Raw genomic sequence first — 25,455 nt, 5'->3', positions numbered from 1 at the left:
CTTGTACTATATTACATTTCGTGTTACATTGTTTAGCGTTCTACGTACATATGTACAATATTTGACTAGAAACTTAGAGGAGATTGTACACTTATGTTATTTGTATTAAAGATAATGAGAAAATATTATCGTTTTATAGATTACGGTGAAATGAAATTTACACACGACCATTTAATAATGTTTGTATCCTTTGATCATTTTTCGTAATCTGCGATTTTGCTTGACATATTTTATCCAATTGCACTTTCACATTATGATCAATTTCTTTTAATGTTTCTTTCATAGGTTCTATTAATTCTTGCGTTTTCCTGAAGAAAAGAATCATATACATGATTAAAATAAGCGATTTTAAACGATGCAAAACTTGATACGTATATTCTTACATTTTTTCTATTTTCAGTTGTTCATTTACTCGTTGATATTGGTTTTTCCATTCTAATAATTCTTTTTGCATGACTTCTATATCCTCCTGTTAAGAGTAACGTAAATTACACGTGTAATACTATAAAATATAATAAATCAATAAGTTACCTGAAAATAATCCAATAACTTCCCAAGTGGATTTGTCGCGCGTGTTAATGTTTGTATCGTGTTTCGTAGTTTATCAATTTCTTTTGCTACAGCGTCGCGTTTTGAATTTGTATCCCATGTCTAATAACAAATATTATGTTTCATGTTACATTGAAATAGTATAATGTGGTAAAAATAATATTTTACGATAATGGTGAATTGTACTTACAATATTTGTTTTTTTAGGTATCACGTCTACATTATCGTTATTAACCAATTCCTTTTGTGTTTCTAATATTTGTGCAACAAGGTGTCCATGTTCTTGCGTTAATTGACCATCGACTTTATAGTTGCCACTGTTTTCTAAGGAATCGCTACTAGTTACTCTAGTTTCCATAACTACCATGTCTTCAGCGTCATCATCGTCGTCCTTAAGATCAGAATTCTCCACAATGACACTAATGTTTCCCATAGGCGTTCTGGAAAATGAAGCAGTAATAGTTTATATTCTCTATAAGATCTTTTACATACAGCGTATTAAAATGTGTTCTAACGGTATTTCTTCGTTAACTATTAACTCTGCTTTGCCTCGTATTCTAGGTGCTGCAGGTCTGGCACTAATCGGTCTCGCAGTAGGTGGACGTAAGGAAGTTCTTGGTCTAGAATTTGATCGTGGAATACTGTGAAAGTATTTTATCAAGTTATCGTTAAATATTACAAATATTAATTTTTCATAAGATACAGTTTGACGCGAACGCGATACCTGGCATCGTTATTTTCTGATTGAAACATTTGTGTCTCTGATATCGACTGACCAGATTTTTCTATGCTTTGTAAAGAAGCTTCGTTATTTACTATATCATTTTCCTTGTACTCCACCTTGTCTATATTTTCATCTATCTTATTATCTCTGATGTTTGGCGCAGATTTCGATTCTGAATTAATAGAGTTCGACGTATCGAGTATTTGATTTTGTAATTCGTTATTTTCAGCATTTGTCATATGTTTCGACTTGTTCTCGGATTCTTTTTGTTTTTTGTTTTCGTCGATTCGCTTATTCGACTGCAGAGTTTCAGACAAAGGCGTGGAGGGTCTATTCTGTTTGAGTTTAGCAGACGAAGAGCTTTTTCTATGCGCAGATGCAGGAATTTTTTCTTGGGCTGGCTAAAACATGTAAATTCAGTCACGTTTTTTCATGTTCATAATCTAAGCGTAAGATATATTAAATTACCTCGACACGTGGTACTTCCGCAGCTTCGACATTTTTTTGAGAATCTTGATTTTCATTTTTACGCGTTGCTTCACGTATCGTTGAATTATCTTCGTTAACAGCTTTTTTTTTTCGTTCTACAGATTTTTCTTTCGATGTCGAAGCCCTTTTTTGGGACGTTTCTTTCGACGATGATTTTCTTTCATCTTTTGCTACAGACAGCTTACTTCTCGAACTAGATTTGCCTTTTCCTAAATTCTTCTTGTACCGTTCGACGGCTTCCACGCTGCTTATCTGTTTAATTCGTAAAACATTTTCAACTTTACCGTGTCATTGGTTTTTTTATATTTGTAAGTAATCGCATAGCCATTTGTGCTTCTTACGGTCGTAGAATCGTTACCTTCTTGTCTAAAGCTTTTCCAATTGCTTGCAATAATTCATTTGTTTTAGCTGGTTCCTGGCCTGAGATTATCTTGCTGGCTCGTACAGTTAAATTAGCGCCGGTAATCAGTTCTGAAATTATTGCCTAGTACTACTATTTGAATACGTCGAAGAACGTTATACATTTTATGATACAAGGAAAATTATAACTTACTCACGACGTCGATCAGTTTCGTTAAATAGGCAAGTTTCGCCTCTTTGTTTTTTATATTTTCCGAATTTAGTTCCTCCTCCGTATACAAACCGTCCAGAAAACCAGTTTCGTTTATGACCTATGATATACCATTCATTTATTAGTTATAAAAGCATTGATTATATTCATGTTGTATTTACAGCCAGAAACACGAGCAAAAGATACGTTACTGCTGAGACGATATCGTGAAGAAATCGAAACGGTGGTTTCCTTAGTAATTTTTCGGTGAGAGGTGGCTTTTTGAAGTATTTGCCGAGTAAATCTTGAGTGTTTTTAATCGTTTCAGGTTTTACATCGTCTGCCATTGTTAATCACAAATAAAACATACCACTGGTTACACTGTCTTTCTCACAACCTTGCTGAACTTTGTATGCATCAAATGGTTACTTGGCAACCAATGTATGACCAACATGATAGACTGGATCTATTTGATAGAGTGGAATTTTACGAATAGTTTTTTTTTTTACCAATATGCGTATTATCGTTCTTCTTATCTTTTTATCGGTTGTTTCATGGACATACATACATAAAAAATAGATCATTGTGTAGAAATGTAGAAAAATTTGTATTTCAGGTAAGAATAAGGAAATGGAAAGAACAAGAAGGGACTGCAAATGCTATAACTAAATAATAAATATCGGTATAAATACAACTACTCGGATCAAAAACGATCATTTAGAGAATTGATCTTATACCATTGAACGAATCTATCTATTCTTCGCCTCTAAAATGCCGTAAGTTTAACAATTTAAATAGCCCGAAAGAAACTAAAATATTCAATCTACCTCTAATTAAATTATTTTAATCCGGTCGTATAATCTTGCAAAAATTTGAGTCTAAAAAGCTTACATCCAGCGAATAATAATTAAAAAGCGTTAGTTTTAGGTTCGCATCTCCTCAACTTCCTGTTATCATTCAGGCTAATAACTGGATGACGACGAGTGAATGGAGGAGCAGAGGAGCGGGCTACGAAACCCGGAGACCGGTGTACGATCGTATAGTGGAAAGGGAGGCGGATAAATCAGCGGACGTCGAGGCGTTAGCGTTTTATAGTGCATTAATTAGTCCGTGATGAGGAGGCGGATAAAAAGTTTTTACAACGTTATAAATGCAAAAGGTGGATAGGATCGTTCGTAGGACTCGTGGAACGCGATCCGCCATTTAATTTCACCTTCTTTTTACGGTGACCATCGTTCATGTCGTATTTTACAAGGTATGTATACGCGGTGGTGTGTCCACGTATGACACACTCAGGCCGAACCGTTTATGGCTTTACTACATCCTCGCGCCTCCGCTGTTTCGCGTTACCGATGCGTGCTTTATTGCCATCGCTTTATTAGGCTTTCGTTTAATTGGCCGGCTGTATCGGTTAAGTTTCGCATGCTTTCCTTGGTTATGGGCTAATCGTGCTTTCTAACGAGCTTCGTCTCTTGTTTTAGTACGTTCTATCGACCTTTTTTTTGTGCGAAATTAGAGCCACTTTACGATGCTTCGCTAGATGAGATTCCTATGCCTAATGGATCGTTCTAGATCGAATTTGCGCTTTTTTCATCTTGATCGATGGACGCATTTATGTCGTCGAAGATGCTTGCCGATTGAACGGTAAAGATATTGTGAAGGAACGAGTGGATTTTTTGCCGTCGAACGGGGCAAATGTATCTATATAAATAGGTGTGTGGGGAAAGAGAAGTAGGTAAAAATGATGGATTCGAACGATCCGGGTACCTCTCGCTTCGGCACGATGGATAAAAAAAAAGGATTTTTAATTTTTTTTTAAGGTTACTAGCCATTTCACTTTATTAGAATACGTCAAAGTTTCTTTGACTAAATTAAAGTTAAATATCGTACATAATAATATGGCATCGTCTCGCTCTCAAAACGAAATCATACACCACACACAAATTACACGACAGAAAAATCTCAGTATTCGGAGATCACAAAACTGACGAACCTGTTGAAAATCATCGAAACTGATAGAACACCTACGTCAATGAGTTTCCTTTATCGTATTTTAATTTTATCGTCCCGTTATTACGCATAATATCGATGATTTCCTTTCTTCTTCTTCTTCTTCTTCTTCTTCTTCTTCTTCTTCTTCGAAAGGACAGATCATCGATGGCGTCGGACGCGGAAGAATGAATAAAAATAATTTAATTATAAATTATCTTAACAGACTTACGTTTAACCTACGATATTCCGGTCAACAATACATAATCGACGATTCATACTAATGTTACATATAATTTATACTTTTTCTCCGTATCGATAGTACAACGACGATCGCTTTAATTTTCGAGATTTTCGCGTATCTATAATACCGATAATAATGTGCCGACCTTATCGACCTTTTTTCTTTTTATTCCTTTACTTTAATGTAATTTCTCAAGCGTCGAACTTGGCGTTGTTCCACCTTTTTTGCTAAACTATGTTACATTTCTCTTTAACGGACGTAGTTTAATCCCCTTAAAACGAGAGTTTAATAAATAAGTTTTGTACAAGACTAAATGGTTTCTCAACGATTCGTTATTCCGAGAATGAAGTATCTTTCTAAATAAAGTATTTAGAAGTTCTTTTCGTATCGATAGATCGGAAAAATACAGAGCCACGAATATCTAACATAAGCCTAGCCCAATTTCATCGTCGCAACATCCATCGATCGTTTCGACCATACACCTCCCTCTCTGTCCTAGCTCGTCCATCCATTTCATCTTCAACCAATCGCATCTTCATCCTCCACCACATTCACCATCCGAACATCGTCATCCTTGATTCCGTGCGTCGAAAATTCTCCCAAATCCAGACGATCATCTGTTAGCCTCTATCTTATCGGATCTTGAAATAGTCTTCTTTCCCTCCGTTCTGTTTATCTCTCGGCCGCGATCCTTCAGATTTCCTTGCTCAGGATAATTCCACAGGGTTGAACCACCCCGAGATTCGTCAATTTCGGCCTCTTCGAGGTGCTTTTGCCCTCGTCTTTCTTCAGGAGCTCTTCTATCGAGTAAGGATTCCTTTTTCTCTGAGGTTGCGCCGGTCTTTCCTCGACCGCCGCTTCTTTGGCCATGGTGCTCTGCTCGTTTCCCGTTTCCAAGATTCGCGGAGACGCTATTTTCTGCTTGTCGCCGTTTGTTGGCGGTGGACTCTGTCGATTCTCGAGGTTTCCGGACGAGCCGGACGTACTGTGTCTGACGAACGCGCTACGATCGCTGCCGATCTTCTGGCCGAGTTCTAGGATTATAGGCGAATTTTGGAAAGGCTTGTAGTGGTCTTGGGACTCCGTGTTCTCGTCCAGGTCGCTCTTGTCCAAGGAGTCGTCGCTGCCCGCCATCGAGCTCGAGCTGGATTTTAAATCGACCTGGTTCGTTGGTCCGCTTTGTTCCGACAGACGTTCCACGTCTAACGATCTGCAACAGATATCTAATCGGTTTAATCGGAACGAACGCACGTAATGGACCGATCCGTTTTTCCAGATTTAACAAAAAAAAAAAAAAAAAAAAGAAAAAGTCCAATTAAGGGGGCCACTCGAGGAAACAGAAATCGGTTAAACAACTTAGACTTACGTGAATGATTGCATTCCATGATGCAAGTGCAGCGTAGTCGCTTGATAAAGAGACGAGTAAAAGCTTGGATTCCAAGATGGTGCGCTGGTATTACCGGACGTTGTGGAAATGTGCAACGGTCCCAGTGATCCCGGATAAAATAATTGGTAATCCGTTCTCATGAGTGTGTCTGAGGGTAAAGATAGAATACATCGTACGATACAACGTAAATTTAACCAAGAAAAAGAAATTACGATTTAGCTCGTTAACGTTTAACGCTTTCGTTATATTATTTTATTTTATTAACGTGCTTCGTCGCTCTTATTTGTCACAGAGCGTTACGCGAGACGTACAAGGTTTATTTAAGGCGATCTTAACGTCCATATTTTTACGTAACTCGCGTCACTTTAAATTAAATCGATGCAAACACTTTGTTTGGTCGTGTTTATACGATAAGGGAGAAACAAGAAGGATTGCAAGATGATTTCTTCTTCTTCTATTTTACGCGTCGTTTTCCATCGTTCGAAATCATATTTTGCCATCGTTGGAAGATTTCGCGAGTTCGACCTGTTTGCAGTCGCGCGTTAAACACTTTCCCGATCGAAGTTCGTCGAAGATCGTCGGAGGAAAGATGGAATCGTATTATCGCGGCGAAAATGACTGATTTATCGGAGTGTTAGAGTTAGCAAGGTGATCGGACCTTGCAATTAACGTTAAAATCGAAAGAAACACCGGCCGTGGAACAGGACGAACGTATCGCGACGTTCGATCGACGCAAATTTCGTGACGCAGCCTCGTTCTCGGTAGGTGAAAAAGAAGACTACGACGTTATAGACGATTTACGGTATAAACGAGGTAAATTTCGAGGCAAATTTCGAGTTGCTTTAAGGGATTGCGTGTCGTTCATCACGCTGCAGCACGCTGACGAGTCAATCGGCCACAGGGTATTTTACGAATTCTTCTTCTTTTTCTTCCTTTCTATCCTTCTTTCTTCCCCCTTCGTTCGTCCTTTCTTTTCCCTCTAATCGTTGCATCGCTGCATCGGTCGCTTCCTCTTCTTCTTTCTCTCGTCGCTGCTCGTCTATATGGAAGCGAATCGTAAAAAGGACAAAAACAATGGAACAAAATTCGGACAGTGATTCCGAGATACGGACAGATGTTTAGGGGATCATTAGCCGATAATGGCGCACTCGCGATGCAGCTTTCGCTCGCATAATGAGCCGATTTCGACGTTTCGCTATCGTCCAGCTTTCGAACGATCAGCTGACACTTTGGTGCGATTATTCGTGCAATCGCGATCTCTTTCTCGAGAATTCGCGCGATTACGCGAGAGAGCGGTTCGAGGTTTCGTTGCTGCTGGTCGAGTCTGCGAGGAACGACGCGACGGCCCGGCTATTTGCTAGAAAAATTTCGTAGAAAATCGTTTCGGCGTATCTCGAATTTCGATTTCAATGCGCAATTTCTCTCTTTATCGGAATCTCCTATTAATTTCATTTATCGGGTATTTGGCGATAATTCTCACCTCTGTTGGCGACGTTCGAGGAAACTTGCGAGGCGTACGTGCTGGCTGAACCACCCTCGATGCCCGTGTGATCCGTATGAAGTCCACCGCCTCGAAGAATTCGATTTACCGAGGAGACGGACGGTAAGCTTTGAGGATCGCAAGCTCCTTGTCGCGCCAGCTGTTCTCGAATCTCCCAAGCGAACATGGTTGGTTGTTCTTGTTTCATTCGTAAAATCTTCTTCACGACGGTGGGGGTGGCCACTTGCTGCAATAAATCGAAATTACAAACGTACGAATTAAAGGAGAGATTCGTTTGGAAAGGACGCAGAGATCCTAAAGTCGTCGTATCGTTGTATCGCATCTCTGTATTAGACATCTTTCGAAATATTCGCGCGAAAGAAAGTTGACAAATTGTCTGGAAGATAATTCCATGCTACGCATGCCCGTATTTGATACACGTTCACCGTTCGGTAACGTATTCGTCGAGTTTGTCGACTTTATTAAACGACCATACTCGAAGTTTAACGACGCGCTGCTGTAGTAAATGTCAATTAACGCAGCTAAATTTGGCGATTTCGCATATAATATAAGGCCAGGTATATGGAAGAATGGCTACCGTAGCAATGTCGCGAGATAGCACCCGATTCTTCGAAAAGAGGCGATTTACATCGTGTCGTTATTTTGCAAGCTCGAACGTCGCTGTTCGCGATACTTGTCGGGACATAACGCGATGTTATCGATTCGATATCGACTCTTCCATCCCTTCGTAATTTCTTCTCGCCATCTTCCTTAACCGAATTATCGGATTTTATCGACGATACGCGATAAAGTCCTTGTGGCGAGATATACGAGTACGTCCGATCTCTTTCTCACCAGCGAAGAATCACTTTGTGGCAAAGAGAAACGTAAAATGTAACACCTGCGAGGTCGTGCGCCGCGAAGAAGTATCCGCGCAATCGTTGCCACCTTTTCTCACATTCATTTTTAATCGTTTCTATCTTTTTGGTTGGCAATCGAACACGTAACGCTATACTTTCGATGTCTCGTATGTCCCTTTATACTACGCGTATTCCGCTGTCTAATTACGACGAATGTTTCTTCGTTCTCGGTGTTTTCGATATTCTCGCGTATCAACGTGGTCTAAATTTCACGAAAGGCATTCGTTTAGGCAGACGCCGTTCGTTCGAACGGACAAAAACCAAAAAACTAACCAGTCTATATTACGCTCTATGGAGGCAACACGGTCGTTCGTACCATCTTGTAACATCATCGACGATTAGATTCGGAAAGAGAAATTTCCCACTAAAATTCCACACTACGGTATCCTCGTTGCTATCTAGAAGATTTTTCCGAAATAAAAAGTGTTTCGTACCGGCGCTTTCTGCCGCGCAGCGAGAGAATCTATCGGGCCGAAAAACGTTCCCAAGGGACGTCGCAACGTTTGGACGGTCGCCGACCGTTGCCGATTATCAACCCGATGGTTTTTCCATCCGGCTGGGGACTCGGCGCTATCTCATCGACAAATTAACGCGAAAGTGGTCACACTGTCGTCGAAAGGGGCAGCGAGCAGCGGCCATATGTCGTTCACAGGTGAAGCACGCTGGTTGCGCCGGTGGATCAGATAACGGGTAAAGATCGCAAAGGTAGGTGGGTAACGCGTACCGCGCTTTATTACAGTTTAGCCCCGGTTTACCGAGGAGGCGGGCTCATCCGCTCCTCGCAGACGCGTCCCGTTTCTTTTTGACGGTCCCTTCGAGTGGGCCCAGTGGTGCTCAATCTGGCCACCGTTCATTTGACTTGCTAATGAAGTTGCGCGCCCGGGCCTCGCATAATTTTATGCTAACGCGATGGAAATGTTATTCGTCGTACACAGATTTTCGAGATCGCCGATTTCTCCGGGGCGGCCACGCCACCGACACCAGGCAGAACGATAACCACCAAGAGGTTGGGGATCGTTTCTTGTCAGATTTTCTGCGCAGGGGGCATCGAGTACCTTATTTTCTTCGTTCCAAGCTCTTTTTCTCGTTATCGTATTTTATCGCTGTCTTATTGCCTATCGCTTTGACAAACCTCCCTTGGAGTTGGCTATCGTTGCGTTATAACGAAGATACGGCCTGTTACTACGAGTACACGAACACTACCGATTCGACGATCAACAACGGTGGTTGGGCACTCGCGATGCTAGCGACGTTGGTCTTAGATGACAGATATATACTTGCTCTAACTCAAACGTGTAATACTCACAGATCGTAAGGCGCTACTCTCTTCGTCGATGAAATCGCAAGAAAGACTGAATTTTCGTCCCGAGGATGCCACCGAGGAAAACTACGACGGGGTGTGTCTAAGGACACGAGATCATCGGATTCGTCGAGTATAGTTCTCGTTCCGAAAGTAAGGGAAATCGACGTCGCTGTCAATTGGTCAATTGGTCAGACTGCTTGTCCGTTTGAAGAACCTTAATTACGAAAAAAACCCAGGTTTTACAGCGAGTCCTCGGGCTAACTGTACTCGTGCGGTGCAAGTGTCTCAACCTCTGGTATTCGTTGTCCGAAGGACCCGTTGGAACGTTTTACTGTCACGTACCTCTATTGGTATTTCTTTTAACGATTTTCTCATACTATAACTCCGCACCTTTGTTAGGCGAAGCGGCCGTCCCGTTGACCGTGGCTACGTTCGGCGACGGATGGTCGCCTTGAGCCCAAGTTTATTATCACAAATCGCAAACAAGTCGAATTGGGCAGAATGACGGCAAATTGGGAAAATCCGTAAAATTGTAATTAAAGTTTACAGCTGTAATTAAACAAAGTTCCAGAGGGAAGGGTCCTTTCATCTCCGACATACATATTATTTCGTTTGTTTTAACTTTACCTTGTTCTAATTCGATCTTTTTCGTTCTTTTAACTCGAATCGTCTTACGACTATGTTTTAACTTTCATTATCCGTTGTACGATCGTAACAACCGTACGATCGTTCGTGGAATCTCATTCCGAATAATAGCGTACGATGTGCATCTTAGTCCTTTAAGCACCGCTACATTTCCATAAATCGTTTCCTCCTAAACGTAAAAAAAAAAAAAAAACAAGGCTAAATAGCACGCAGTTTCCGATACACGACGTCGCTCGTTCGTGTTTCACGAAATTTTCGTTTCGTCGTCTATCGACGACGGTTTCCCTACTTTCCATATTTTTTAAACGTCTCGATCGTGCATCGATGGCGGTAAAGTTATCGATATACACATTTGCATTATATATCGTAGGTTCTGCGTCGTCTAACGTGTTTCCGTCTAACGTTTTCGTTCTATCGTAGCTTGTTTAACGATAATTGTTAACGCTAACTTTCATCGAGATATAGAGAAATGACGCGAGTGTAAGGTATCGTTGGTCGCGATACATGGCTGGGCACTTCCGTTGGTTACCAAATTATACCTTTGGTTACCTAGTAAATTACCCAAAGCATGTAACGCAAGAGTGTCGTAACAATTCTCGACTCGTTTCAAAATGTCCTACCAAACGACTCTAATGACTCGTAGAAGATATCTTTGTAACAACGATCTAACGAAAGCGGATTAATTTGAACGAACGATGCCAATGCGTATTTCGCAGTATATAGTTTATAAAATGTTCAAAATCGGAAGAAATAACATAAACGATCAACGTTGCGTTACGAATTTCGAACATTTCCTAAAGCGTACTGTAAAGTGTATCAAACTGTAAAATATCGTTTGACGTTGTTCGTTCAAATTGATGTACTTTCGTCGAATCGTTATTACCGAGGAACGCTCGAACCGCGAATTAATAGCGAGTCTCGATCGATACTCCGGTATGGCGGTCGTCGATCGAACGTTCCCTGGATTCTATTCGTCTTCTGTGAACAAGAGCGCGCGTTGAACGATGGGAAGAGCGGCCGGTGTGTGTCTGTCCATTGAATAGGGCCGATATGGGAGCACCACTGTTGTTAGCCAGAACGTTTAAGGGGGCAGCCGTCTCCCCGTCCGCCTAATAGTTTCAGGGGTTAGGACAAGCATCGCGTGCTCCCAGGAGCATCTCAGATTCTAATCTGACACTTCCGTCGTCATTGCCACAATTACCCCGGCCCACGATATACGCGTCCTAATGCCTACCCTCTCGCGTTGTACCGCGTACCTTTGAGCGGCCCCCGAGCGGCCCCCGAGCGGCCGCTACGGGTTGCTTCCCGGCGACGTTCGTCGACGGTGTGTCTTTCGTGTGCGTGCCACGTCGCACTACACCGCACCGTACCACACCGCGTCACAAAGGAAATTGGTCGCATGGACATCTGGCGCTAAACGTTAGATAACGTAAACTATCGAACAGGTTGACCAACTCGGTAATTACTGTCCGAAGGGCTGTCCTCTGTCGCTTTTGGTATACGGGGTTGCTCCAATTGTCGTTGGCGATAAGACGCGCGTGGAGATGGCTTAATAACGTCCTTTCTTCTTTCTTTTTTTTTTCGGCGGACGAACCAGGTATCCGGGCATTTTTTTGGCCGATCGTCGCCAGTTCTCGGCGATCGTTTCGATATCAACGTTCCTCCGCTTCCTTTTTGGTCGGACGGTTGCGCGATATATCGGGCCGAAGGGTACGCGTTTGTCGTTGAGGTTGCTGGTTAAAGGTGGTTAGAGGATTATTCAGGTTTACTTCGATTTAGCTTTTAACTGGCGCGACTTTTTAACGTCGTATCAGCCGTCGATGGAAGAATGTCTCGAACGTAGGAAGATCGAACGAACGAACTCGCAGAACGGATTAACCGTTTCCCAATGCCTCTTTTTATACTCAAAATCGTTCGTTTAAAGTTTTCGATCGTCGAACGTTAACGACTATTTACTCGAACCGGTATATCAGCTGGTATTTAAGTTATACCGCAGGTTGCGAATTTTTCGCCATTAATTCTCTAATCAATTTGCTACGATACGATCGGCAAGAAAGTTATCGATCGACAAGCCGCGTTAATTAGCACGTTGATCCGTAAACGGAACGAGCTCCGATGTGCGCGATCGCTGGCTGTTTATTCTGGTCGTCGCACAACGTTTAACCGGCTGTTACTAAATCATGCATCGAGAAATAAATACCCATCCGTCAGAAAGCTCAGGCGCGACTCGTCACCGTGTTCGCGCGAGATCTTAATTACCAGATAAATGGAAACGCTTGCGACGGAGGAACGGGAATCGTCCTGGGGAAAACGAGCGTTCGCATGCGACAATATTTATGACGTATTCTTCGAGAGAAGTCTGACGAATGTATCGAACGATCTCGCGGAATTAACCGCGCAGAAGGGCCGTTATTACAGGACGCGCGCGTTCAAGGAAAAACAAGCATTCGATACCGAAATACCTCTCTCTCGCGACTTTGCGATCGCGTTGTTAGAGTCAGCGATGAAAGTTTCTTGTAAAATTGGATCGTTAATTGAGAATAAACGTGGAATACGTACAGCGTATACAGATATTTATCGTTAAGCACGTTAAAACACGTAATTTCCCGATTTCCAGCAATCGCGCGCGAACCTTATTAAAATCTACAAATTAACGAGAAACTAACGGCTAAAAAGAATGCTTTGATTTATTTGTTTAAATATAATTAAAAAATGATTCTCAGTAGGTAACGATCGGATCATTTTTAACGCTCGTTATCGACATCGATAACGTTTAAGACGATTGTTCATGACGCTGTATAGTAATTCTCCTACGTAGATTTCCAGACTGGTCTCGAAATTGACTTATCGAACAACTAGCTTCGACGATTCGATAAAGGGAACGCGAGAGAACGACTCGAGTAGAAGAGGAGAAAATTTTCGGCGTAAACTCCTTCACCGCGAAACGTGTAATTTCTTAAAACCATTACGCACCGTTCGATCGATCTCGATTCTTTGCAAATACTACATTCGGCAATTTTCATTATACAGCCAGGTAATAGCATACACGCGGGCAACGAATAGAGTACGGGGGACGTGTCTCGTACGCGTTGGCGAATTAATTCCGTTCGATGCGTATCTTCGGCAGAAAACGCGGTAATTCCAGGAAGGAGTCGTACGGTTTTCCTGCCTCGAACGAACGGGTAATCAAAAAATTTCGTGAATCGGCGCACCTGTGGCCGCGACGCCGAGCCGCCGAGCCGTTGTGTAAACAGCGAAAACGAGAAAAAAAAAAAAGAGAAGAGGAAAGAGAAAAGAAGGAAGAAAGAAGCAGAGAGAGAGAGAGAGAGGAGTCGATCGAAAGAGGGGAACCGTATGATCGCGGGTACGATTTTCTTCGCGTTCCACTTTATTATCGGGAAGGTTTCGACGGGGCGTACATTTTTCATGAGACGATTTCCTCTGCCGTGATGCGACGCCATTATCTGACGCCGTATCGCGCCGCTTCCAGCACGTATGTACATACACGGACTCGAGAGATAACGAGCAACCAGGACGAAAGTAGCTTTACACGGTTCGGAAACCGCGCACAGCACACGGTGGAACACGTGTAGATCGAGCGGATAGTTGGACAATTAATTCGCAAATTAACCGGTCGATTGGAAAATAATCGGGCCTGGCTAACGACCGTGACGGATTTCCTGGAACGCGCCGCGACCACCACCGGTCGTGTCGGTGAATACAATCAAGATACCGGCTTGGTTCGAGCGTAATTTCCCTTGTAATTTGTAATTTGCGAATAAAAATACCGCCGCTTTTATCGATGACGAGTTTCGCTGCGCCTATCTATTCTACGTCTGTGTGTTATAGTTTAGCGTTCGCGCGCTTCCGAGTTGTTCCGTTGGCAATTTATTAAAGATCTGGCCTTTTTATCGTTCACAGTTTGATCGGAGATTCCAGCTTTATAATATTTTACGAGTACGCCAGCCTCTGCGTATTTATCGCCTGTACAGTCACAGCCAGTATAATATATCAATATATATAGTAAGCAAAAGGTAAAGATCGTAGGAAATTCGATAAATTTCTATAGTTTTTCAGAGTATTTGTACGATTTAATCGTTCAAGTATGGTCATTGATATCTGTGAGAGATAAAACAAAGTTAATAAAGTAAATAAAAGCAGAAACATCTAATTACGTTATCTCTCTTAACTGTCTGTTTCTTAACGTTCTTGTTACAAGTTCTCCTAATTCTACCGATATCGGTTTTTTTAACTCAAATTGTCGATTCTCCCAATTTTTCATATAAAATTAAAGTATCGAGACAACGCATCTGTAAATCGTCTTATCCATCGTCGATCCAAAATACAAATACAAAAATCCTTACGCGGTTAAGTTTCATTTACGTTTCGCTGGAAGCTTAAGGCGAGTCACGTCCGACGTATCGTCGACTCGAACTCCTTTCGCCGCGTGAGATTTAATCTATCGGGCTGATTCTCTTCGAGACACGACCCGTTTGAAAGACGGTGGCCTGCCGTTTCATCGATGGTCGACACTTACTTTCCGTTACTTGGCAAAAATTTTCCGCCGAGTTATAACGGACGTTCGGCGAAAGCAACGTTAAAAGCGCGGCTTTCGGAAGACGGCAATCGGATTAAAGCTACCGTGTAATTAAGAGTCCTTTGGCTCGAATTCATTACACACGATTACCGGTATTTCGTCCTTCTTCGACTCGCAAGCAGAAACGTCGGGTTAATCGAGAGCTAAAATGCACGATGTGTATACTTATCAAGATGTACCGAACATCTCCAAATATCCCTAATAACGGTTAAATAATGCTGCAACGACGGTTCGGAGGTTTTAATCGCCGCATTCAACGCCTCGTTTCTGCGGAATTTAATTACAAGCGATAAGGAATACGCAAACGAGACAGTCTCGCCTCGAATAAACGTAGATAATACGGTTGATCTGAAAAACATAAAACCCGGGAAAAAAGAAGAAGTCAATAGGAAAAAATATATCGTGCAAATATGTTCTGCAAAGACCTGATAACGCGAAAAATCCATTAAAATCAAAATCAAAGGTACATTGGAACAGTTTTCCGAGCAATCGCGTCCGAGCTTTGAGACGATGCAGCTAATCTCAAAGTTAAACGACGAATCACAACTATGGTATCAGAAACGAAGCGCTTTACCGAAAACCATAAGAACTTTCCACGGGTCTTTAATAAATACACGAAGAAGAAAAATCACAGGTCCGAGAGGAACGTTCGTTCTCTTGGAACTTTCTAGGAAAACGTCGCTTTTACGAGCGTTAAAGTCACCGCACGTCGATACTTTCCCCTTTGCGTTAAAACTATCAAAGCGCGATACGATAAATCTCTCTTAAGCGATAGACATTTTCGCAGAAATCTCGCAGTAAATCGAATAACGGCGGCGTTTCTGGAAATTCGAGCGACTATTTTTTAAAATACATAGATGAAATTACGCGTCTATCCTCTCGCCATATTTTTCATCCTAATCGTCTCGATCGTACGATATATGATATAATCTCGTATCTCGGTTGTTAGCAGCTCCGCGGTATAGACCGAAAACTCGTATCGGCGCGAAAATAGCAAAGACTCGCCTTCTTCGTTACCCTGGAGGAAAATCGCTTCTCTGGAAAGTCAGGGTCGCGATGGAAACTGCAGAAACGCGATATCCGGCGGCTCGACTATTTTGGCATCGCCTGGTACCAAAACGAACACGCCACGATAATGGCCGTTGATGACGATCGTTTACATGCGCTCGTAATCGTCCTCGAGCACAGTCAGAATTTAAATATGCTCTTCGAGTTTCCACGCGAGAGAGCGTGGCGAAGAAGAAGGAGAAGACGAAGAGGAAGGAGAAGGAAAACGCGGCTGGAGAGAGGAACGCGGATCGCAATTGAGCGCCGGGAGGTCGATGCACGCCAGGCACCGGTCGTTATTAAAATAAATTCATTAAGCCGAAACGGGGATCGCGCGAGTTCCCGCACGGGCGCGTCGTAAGAAATTCACTGTGTTGGTAGTGTGCAATTATATTGTCATTAGTGACGTCACGCGCGTAATACAACGCGGCTTCCTCTTATTCCGTCATTTTTTTCTTTTTCTTCTTTTTTCGTTATTTTTCCTTTTTCTCTCTTCTCTCGCGGATGCTCCGTGGCAGGCTCCGTGGCAGGCTTCGTGGCGTTCGCACAGGGTACCATCGCATCGCGCGGGATTCATCTGCACGGAGATAATCCAAAGCACCACCCCTCGGCCCTTGATTATCGAACCCGTGTAACGTACTACGAGATATCGCGTGGTCGGTACTGTTGCCACGTCGGAACTCGTTAACTCGTAATTTCCTTCGGGACGCCATTTCCAGATCTAAAGCCTCGTTCAGATCGGTAGTTCGAGTCGCTTCGAGACGATTCGAGTCGCATCGAATTTAACATCGAGCAATTTAACTTGAAAAGTTTCGGTTTACGCGAGTCGAGTTACTTCGATTAAACGAGTTTGTTGTTAAAAATACGTTGAAAATATACGACATATCGCTCGCAACAATTTCCAGTCGATCCTATTTCCTAAATAGTCCGATCCAGTTTCGGATCTGTCGAGAATAATCGACGCGATCGAAATCCGAAGAATTAAAAATACGTCGTGTATTTTCCGATTTCGATAAAAGTCGCGTTAACTTTGGCGAAAGCAATCGCGCCGATGTTCGTTAATTACAACGACGATCGGCTGAACAGTCGTACGTACGCCCGACCAAACGAAATCTCGATCTTAATCCCTTCGTTTTTACATCGGCCGGATCCTATCGCCTCCGATCTGTCTATCGATCGTTTCAGCCATCCGAAGCTCGTTAGCGAAAAAAATTCAATGAAAGGTGTTTAATATCGTAAATCGAATAGTCCGCCGGCGGCGTCGTAAACAGAGAATTTGAATTTCAAATCGGACAAGCATTAAGAAGCGCGTGGAGCACGGGGACGTGGTGGAATCGTTGGCGAACGCCCCTGCGGAATTCATCTTTCGCGCGTAAAAACGAGCCTTAAAGGGTCGCTAAGTGCGTCTAATTCGACTCGTTTTCCGTCGGAACGATCGGCTTTACGATCGTCCCGTGATTCCCTCGGCCATCGTTTCCCCGCCTCTCCGCCCTCCTCGTTTCTCTCGCTCGCTGCTCCAAAGATTCGAAACAACGTGCCGATAATTCGGCGCGCGACACCGTGATCGCGGCGCGAGCGTAAGAAAACCGACCGTGCAAAGCCATGAAATTATGCAAATGCACGCGGCTGCAAGGTGTTTGGATAATTGCGCGCGCTGTCGGCTCCGCGCAGCCCTTACTTAAAATCACATCAGCGCCGTGCTGCCGGCCGACGACTTTTGCGCCCGCGTCTCGCCTCCTCTCATCAGTGTCACCGCCCCATAACGCACACACATCCTTCCCTCGCGTTTATTACGCTTTTTGTCCTGTAGGTAACTTCTTCTCCTTTCTGTTTATCCGCCCTTCTTACTCTTTCTATTAAGTCGCCGCTGAACCTTCCAGCTACTACGGTACAGTCCTTTACGGATTCGATTTTTCAGCCGTTCGCACTCGGCAATTTTAACAATTTTAACAATTTTAACAATTTCGACAATTTTAACCGGCAGGCTCTTATAAATAAGAGCGGGCCTTTCCACAGAGGTAGGTCGATCGGAGGTAGGGGCGATGGTTTATGGCCACGTTGTTTTCCAGTTAAAGCGTAATTGTCGGTAATTATTTGTACCGGCTCCGCGTTATGCCGCAGTTTACGACGCGGGCATAATTTACGCGAGTATTTAAACGGGAAATCGATGGGGATATCGGTTAATTCCGGTGCAAGGTCGCAGGGCGAAAGCGGCGACGTTATCGGAATCTATCGAAAACGCGTAAGCTAAAAGAACGTATATACAATACCGTATGATTTGGATTGCTCGCTAAATTTTAAGGATCGATTAAAAACTTAACACCTTGTACTTACGCCACGTTTCCTACTATACCTGTATTACGCTTCGCAACGCGTACGTATATTTTGCTAAACATTAACGAGATATTTGCGAAAGAATCGTTGCTCGCTATCACGCTCGAATCGAAAACAAGGGACTTGCGGTATTTGCCGTTTGAGGAAGCAGCGATCGATCGCGAGATTTCGTAGTTTCGGGCGTAAGCTTTATGTCGCGTAGTTTGCTAATAACGTTGCGTCGCGATTACATAAATTAATAATAAATTAATAAAATTGCAACGCGATCGCGTTCCATCGCGTTCGTCATCGAGGAAACGCACGAAGCAACGCGACGATAAATAACAAACACGAAGCCTTTCCACGTCTTTGCGTTACTTTGCATCTCTTTGTAACTTAAAACGGTTGCAAGATCGTTGAAACGCTTACTTTCGTTTTGCTTCCTCCGATGCTTCCTGGTCGAATGCTGCCCGTCTCGTAGAATCTCGTGAGAATCTTCGAGACGCATCCATGAGACACAAGGAGTTGCCGTGAGATATCGCAAGGTCTGACGCCGACCAAAGCGAGCTGTACGATTCTTTGTCGAACGCAGTCGGGCAATGGCCTCCCGTTAACAAACACACCACCCAATTGATTAACTCCTGCTTGACCTGCAACAGCAAACAATAAACCGTTTCCATTTAGATTGCAAGTCCAAGTCCAAGTCCAAGTTTCTATCGTTCGTTCGTTCGTGCCTGGCCGTCGTTTCCATCCAAACTTTCTTATACACCGTATTATTCGAATATCCATCTATTTTCCGTAACTTTTGTTCGTTGATTTTATTTGTTCGTTTGTTCGCTAAATATTTTCTTTCCTCGATCCCCGTGTAACTTCGATGAGCCACGATAACGCTCGTAGAAACAACACGGCAATCGTCTCGTTAATTGAAACTGCTACTCGTCGTCGCGTACGATACGCGTTGCACGCATACACGGTTAAACAAACGCAGAAAATGAGCGTGCGCGTTTTTGTATCGCCATTGCGAGAAAAAGCGTCATTATCCAGGCGATAATCGCGAGGAAAACGTTGCTTGAGCGAACCGAAGCGTCTACCCTTGGGTTAACGAAATTAAATCATTAGCCGTCGGTGGAAGGAAAAGATCGAAGGCATCGCCAAGGCACAGCTGCTGCTGTGTCTCTTTTGTATCTCACGTAAAATGCACAATAATAGAAGGACGATAATCCGCTAATAATTAGTGCGGTTCAGGGTGGAGCACTAGGCAGATGCATTTTTTCCGAACCTCTAATAATACAGTTGGGAACGCTACGCAGCCAACTATGTACTTAATTGGCTCTAAAATTTTGTTCGCTGTAGCGTCGGTTCGTTCTATAGTTCGTTCGATAGTAGACGTCGAAATCCAGACTACGAGTCTACGATTTCGAACAAGCTTGCCGTTCGAAACGCGAAAATACGACACGCAAAATGAGTTTGATCGATTAAACGAATGATTTAACTTCGATGTTGTTATCGTCGATATCGTTCGATAAATTAATCGTTTTCTTCGCGATCGTTTTAACGATCCATTTTGATATTTTTTTTTTTTTTTTCATTACCGAATCCGAGATACAAGTTATCTTCTCGTTTCGTTCGTATCGCGCGAAACTCTGCGCAGAGTTCGAGACCGAATTTTAAAAACGCCAAAGCTCGGTTAATTCGGAAAAGACGACTTTCCTCTTCCCTCTGTCGGCGAGTTCCCAGGGATTCTCGAAAGACGGAAACGAAGGGAAGAAAGAATCGTCATTTTGACGTTCTTACGGGAACGTCCAAAGGGAAAGAGGACGTATAATTATCCGCAGTTCCATCAACGGACGTCGGACGCGGGCAGGAAACAGAGAAAGGAACGGCGACACTCGTCGAAATCGTTTTCCGCTAATTTTCAAACGTCGCCCTCCCTGTCGATCCTCTCCGATTGCCGTCTTTACCAATTTTTCACGCGCTCCACGCGAAACGAAATTACTCGGATTACCGTTCCTCGATGTTTGCTAACTCGTCGAGTCGTTGCTTCGTAAAAGGACGCTTTTGCGCTGTTCTCTCCCATACCGCGGTAACCAGCTCGATCCCCGTGAAGATAATCCGCGTTCTCGATTTTTGATACCGTCGATACGCCTGTAAGGTCGCGCAATCGTTCCTCTTCTCCCGTAGTTGCGCGTACTTTAATCGCTACAAGGTGGTTTTCCCTGCAAGGTAGCGACGCTGAATTTACGGTGGATGCGTCGTTGCGTTACGCGATACTTCGATGTTCACCGATGTTGATCGACGAGGATAACGCATTGTTACGTAAGTAGAATATGTAAGTTGAATATTTATGGCGATTAGCAGAGAAGATTATTACGAGGAGGAAATTGCTTAAATCCTGCGGACCTGTTATATGGTTTGCGAGCATCGACTGTAAGGAGTCTGTGCTTTTTACGTTTATCTATCTGTATATTCTATATACATATGTATCTATATTCTTATCTATACTTGTTCGATGGATTGGTAGGTTTTTACGATAACGATTTTGCAAGACGAAGACGATTACGATCGTAATAAAATCCTGTTACGTAAGCATTATATCAGCGCATTCACGGTGAAACGATACGAATCAAAGCCTTGAAGAATTATTATTAGACCTATTATCTATTTGGAAATCCTTTTTTAATTCTACTATCCACCGTGTCTTTAGATTTCTGCTTTGACAAATTATCGGTATTCGTATTACGTTCCTTTTTTTGTGGTTATTTAGCGGTTCGTGGCTGTTATTTAGTCGTTACGTAGGAAATATCACAAGTCGGGATTATCATAGAGATTGACAAATACGTTGTAAGCAGAAACGCGCAAGGTCTGACAGAAGTGCGCTTAGTGGTTCGAATCATTAAGCTCGATAGCATTATTCTATCGCATCGCCTCTATTCCCTTTCGTATCGTAAAACTAAGGCACGCTATCCGCGAAACGCGGAGCAAATCTATCGACGTTTAAAAGTTAATCTGCTTCGTTGGTATAAACGCGCCTAATTTCCTCTACGCGTGTCCAACGCGAATTAACCCCGTAACCGTTCGATTAATTTGCAGAACGCATCTGCCGTAGAAAATATGACGAAATAAGATGTTACATTGGAATTGCGTCATTTAAAACGGGAAGCGAAGCGATTACTAATAACCGTTCGCAACAAGCGAACGGTCCTTGATGACTTTTAATAACGTCAGCGATCCGGTCAAGAATCGACGGATTCCGACCAGGCTTTCAAAGTTATTTAATCGTGGTCGATTTTCGATATCCTTTCGAGTCTCTTACGCTTTTATAGGCCACTTTGCTGTTCGTCGATGGACAGAAGTGAGAAACGAGGCGGTTCGTACGATCGATAAAATCGTCGCCCGCGTTCCGAGATCAAAAGAGGCAGAGCAGGAGGCTCGTCCGAATCGGCCGAGAAATTATCATAATTCGTTTCACGGCCGAAATTTTGATGGAGGATCGTTTCTCAGATTCCACGGTCACGCAGCTGCTTAAATTAACGATATCCGGATAATAAAATCGACCTTTTCGCATACGCGCTTCCACCGCTCGTACTTTCCTCTTTAACGCAGACGCCACTTTTCAGTAGAGACGATTTAAATCATTTGAATATAGCGTGTATAGTTCGAGTCCTTAAATGTCGGATATTTTAAGATGCGAGAATGCTAATTCTCGCATAAATTCGATCGTTACGTCGTCTCTGGAAGAATAATCGCGAGGGCAAGAAATAGGTAAAACGTATCGCACGAGTCGAGAACGTGAGAAAAGTCAACTTTGACAAAATCGACGTATCAAATATCTGGATTGAAAGATACGTTACGAAGAACGAATGCCAAGAGCGAAAGCATTTTCACTTCCGTGTCTCGTTGTCTTCGTTTCTAAGTTAAAGATAAATTTCTTAAGTTGAAATTTAAATTTCTTAAGTTAAGCAGCCCTTCGTGTTATTCGTACTCGTACGATATCCCGACGAAATTTATATAGACAGATTTATATAGATTCCCAATTTCGAATTCCAAGTTCCAAGTTGCCTGAAAACTGTTCGAGGTTCTAGCTTCAGCCACTCGACTTTCGATATTTTTCATCGTTTTACCAAGAAACCGACGGAATCGAGCAAACGACGAGGTCGTGACGACTAAATTACCGCCGAGGATCGTAAAACGGTAACACCCGGAAATAAAAACGTCGATCGATCACCAATTTTATATCGACGCGTTGAGAATCGTACGAGTACGGACGGGACGAAGCCGACACGCGTTTAACCACGCGCGGAATAAAATTTGAGTTACGCCGCCTCCGGACGTTCCCTGCTCTCTTTGAAACGGCCGAACCAGGGAAAGGGTCCGAACAGCTTCGAGATATTAAACCCGCCATAAATCAGCGGTGGCTTACCGACCGCGAGAACACCCTAATTCCCCGATCATTTTCGGTAGCCGACAATTACTTAACGGCATAATTATTGCCAGAAAATGAAATCTCACGCAGATTTCTGCGATCTACCCTCCGACGAACCGACGTCGCTGTACATCGATGTAAATGGCAGTCCGTTGTAAACGAGTTTCGTCTTTACTCGAATCGAATAATATGCCATCCGAAGCGGATAACAAGCGTCGAGATAAATTCAGCGTAATAGGCGAGATTCGCAGAATAAGCGCTTTCGATAAGATTCAAAAATCGCCGAATCGATGCCAGTAAAATCGAAAGATTCGATAAAACGTGGAAACCGGCGAGTTCTTGATATATTTTTTTGAAATCGTGAAAATTCTCGCACTCGGAGCATCGATACGAGATATCCTTTACAGTTAGGTAAATTACGGGTTGGGCCACTCGCCCGTCGAGCGATTCAGTTCGGTGATTACGAAGAGGGAAAATGGATACGAAAGAGATGCTGCGAAGAGAACGTCGCAAAAACATGGTAATAAAAGGGACACGCGAGACGTAAGAGCTCACGGGTGGAGGATGATTTAAGGAGGCCTTTTTAACAGCGGCGACAAACTTTTCGCCACGTTATTACGATGGAATTACATTAAAAAGGGGAGAAATTCTCGCGTGTCGATCCCTCGTTATTCATCGACGATATCCGACACCGGTGCAACGATTTATTCGGCGTTATCGGCAATTATTATTTCACCTCCTCCAAAATCCTGTCGCATGCGTCCCTTCCCCTCTTTCTTTCGCCTTGTTCGCTCTTTCTCGCGCTCTCTTTCGCCGTTTCCCCTCTTCCTTATTCTCCGCTCCGCCTTAATTTTGGCGCTACATGGTAAAAAAGAGTGTCGCTTCCTGTTCCAGGCTTCGCAGATCAGGCCGAAATTACTCCGAGGCCAGAACAGCGACAGACCAACACGACCGCCGGCCAAATTATTATTACGGCAAAAACCGAGCAGGAAGTTGCCTTCTTATCTTTTGTAAAAATCTCGGGGCGAAACGCGAAACGCGAAATTGCGCGAATAAATGTCGGATTCCCCGCTGGTCTCTTGTCTCCGCGGCGATGGCGCGAACGTGCAAAGTTATCGAGCATGAAGATCGTCCGACGGAGGTTCGCCCGATCCAAGAAAAAAGGGCGTAACATTCAATATTCGAACGGTCGTGCCACTTTTTTCCGTCCGGCGATCTTTTTCTTTTTTTTTTTTTTTTGTACAGGGAGAAACGAGTCCCGTCGAGTGATTGTTTTAGATACTTGTTTTTTAATCTCTTGATTTACGACCTTCCTTCTAAGTAGCTACTTAAGAGGCTGTTATAATTAATCGTCGCTGTAATATATACGACGATCGGACTGCGAATAAGACATATAAAATATCCACGGTTCCTACTTCGTCTTTTGCATCGAGCATTGTAACTCGATGGAAAATCATTTTCCGCGTAGATTTCATTCTCTTGATCGTACCGTCGGAAGTGTGAATTTGCGTGAAACTTCGCCGTCAATGGGGAACGATCGTTTTTTAATTAGCTAATAACGATCGAACGTATAATCGGTAACTTGCGACGCGAAAAGCTGAAAAAGTTCGATGAACCGACTAAAGAGAAGCTTTTCTCGGAAGATCGCGGGAAACCGATCTTTCGCGTTTCGTTAGAAAATGAAGAAAAAGGAGAAAACTCGCGAGCTCGAACCAAGTTCGATCATGCTGAATCGCTGTACGTATAAGTTTAATTGCCGCGTGTAGCGATCGAGGAGGAAAATCTCGGGCACGGGATCGAAGACGGTCGATAAGACCGGAGAAAGAAGGAAGCGGGACTAATCGTAAGAGAGAAAGGAGGAGGAAGAAGAAGATGATCGAGATAAAAAGAGATATGCGAAACAGCGTGTCGATGCATACCGACGCGTAACACCGTGTAGGCCATAAACTAGCGGGGGCAGAAAGATATTTATGCGACGGCTGGCGAGCATAGAAGAGCGAAGAAGGATTATATCTTCGGATACGTAATAACGGTTAGCTTAGAATTAGCGAACTAATGCGGGCAAGCGCGTCGATCGGTATCGCGTTTGCCATTTAGGCCCTAACCAAACTATACACCTGCCCTACCTGTAATCACGATCCATCTACGCTAACAGATTTTTTCTCTCCTTCCTTCTCCATCTTTCCCTCTTCTTCGCGCACGAGGGACACGCGATGCGATGATCTCTCTTTTTCGCTCTGCAGTCGATCCTAAATCGCATGTATTCGTAATTGAAATGTACGAGCGATACTTACACCCTTCGTATGGCTCTCTTTAAAGCTGCGTTAACAGCTAATCGGCTGGTTAATGGCTGATAAGATTTTGACCCGACTCTTTGGCTAATCCGTAAAGTGTTTGTACGAAGATGCCGAGGGTTGAACGAGCACGAGGATGATTTTACGATTGCATCATCGATTTTACGATGAAAAATTTCTTAGGTATTCGGCGCTCTGTGTGGTTGCTTGGCATTATATCCGTTGAACATAGGTCATGATATATACATTTTTGGAAATAAATCGCGACAAGTGGATAAGTAGATATTTATGGATTTACGGATTTACATGGGCGAAAGTGTCCAGAATGCGCAAAAGTTACGATACTTATGTAACAAACGAAACGAGTTTCCATTTAAGTTTCATTCCATTAATCGTATTCAACGGAATACGAGATGAAAGAGACGAATGTTAAAATTAAGGGGAATTCTTGAATTATCAAATCTCTAAAATAAAAGAACAGCGAATTTTGCGAACAGAAAT

The 25,455-nt window shown here is 43.2% G+C and overlaps 2 protein-coding genes and 1 long non-coding RNA gene across 5 annotated transcripts in view; 1 reads left to right on the top strand and 2 right to left on the bottom strand.

Annotated features, from left to right (window-relative positions):
* Positions 1-118: 118 nt before the first annotated feature.
* IFT54 (intraflagellar transport 54) lies at positions 119-2,770 on the bottom strand. 2 transcript variants are annotated; one of them, XM_076624254.1, is made up of 10 exons: positions 2,525-2,770; positions 2,316-2,433; positions 2,121-2,233; positions 1,742-2,014; positions 1,274-1,674; positions 1,065-1,169; positions 740-989; positions 532-651; positions 384-469; positions 119-308 (listed from the first exon to the last, which is right to left on the bottom strand). In XM_076624254.1, the coding sequence occupies exons 1-10, from the start codon at positions 2,657-2,659 to the stop codon at positions 158-160; spliced, it is 1,752 nt and encodes a 583-aa protein (XP_076480369.1). In that variant the 5' UTR covers positions 2,660-2,770; the 3' UTR covers positions 119-157. The 2 variants fall into 2 exon arrangements, with proteins under 2 accessions (XP_076480369.1, XP_033189209.1); XM_033333318.2 differs by having other exon boundaries at positions 1,065-1,190; positions 2,525-2,769.
* Positions 2,495-25,407, top strand: LOC143303583 (uncharacterized). Its single transcript, XR_013060063.1, has 5 exons — positions 2,495-2,579; positions 2,641-2,753; positions 2,929-3,088; positions 3,234-3,567; positions 23,555-25,407. It is a non-coding gene; the product is annotated as an uncharacterized LOC143303583 (long non-coding RNA).
* Positions 4,127-25,455, bottom strand: part of Poxn (paired box pox-neuro) — a 33,419-nt gene continuing 12,090 nt past the window's right edge. For both annotated transcript variants that reach the window (XM_033333163.2, XM_076624260.1), the window contains exons 3-6: positions 18,667-18,887; positions 7,413-7,659; positions 5,912-6,080; positions 4,127-5,755 (exon numbers count right to left, since the gene is read on the bottom strand). In XM_033333163.2, coding sequence (XP_033189054.1) covers positions 5,239-5,755; positions 5,912-6,080; positions 7,413-7,659; positions 18,667-18,887 — 1,154 coding nt within the window. In that variant the 3' untranslated portion in view covers positions 4,127-5,238. The remainder of the gene's footprint in view (positions 5,756-5,911; positions 6,081-7,412; positions 7,660-18,666; positions 18,888-25,455) is intronic.

The sequence above is a fragment of the Bombus vancouverensis genome, chromosome 14 (genome assembly GCF_051014615.1).
Source record: "Bombus vancouverensis nearcticus chromosome 14, iyBomVanc1_principal, whole genome shotgun sequence".
Lineage (NCBI taxonomy): Eukaryota > Metazoa > Arthropoda > Insecta > Hymenoptera > Apidae > Bombus > Bombus vancouverensis.
The sequence above is the reverse complement of the archived record's forward strand: the minus strand, read 5'-3'. Positions and strand labels throughout refer to the sequence as shown.

Bases quoted from the DNA above. Each gene is read 5' to 3' on its own strand.
- IFT54 (XM_033333318.2), bottom strand. From the start codon at position 2,659: ATGGCAGACGATGTAAAACCTGAAACGATTAAAAACACTCAAGATTTA. The intron at 2,015-2,120 runs GTAACGATTCTA...CGAATTAAACAG, and splicing joins GAAAAGCTTTAGACAAGAAG to ATAAGCAGCGTGGAAGCCGT. The intron at 309-383 runs GTAAGAATATAC...TCTTTTCTTCAG, and splicing joins CAACTGAAAATAGAAAAAAT to GAAAACGCAAGAATTAATAG.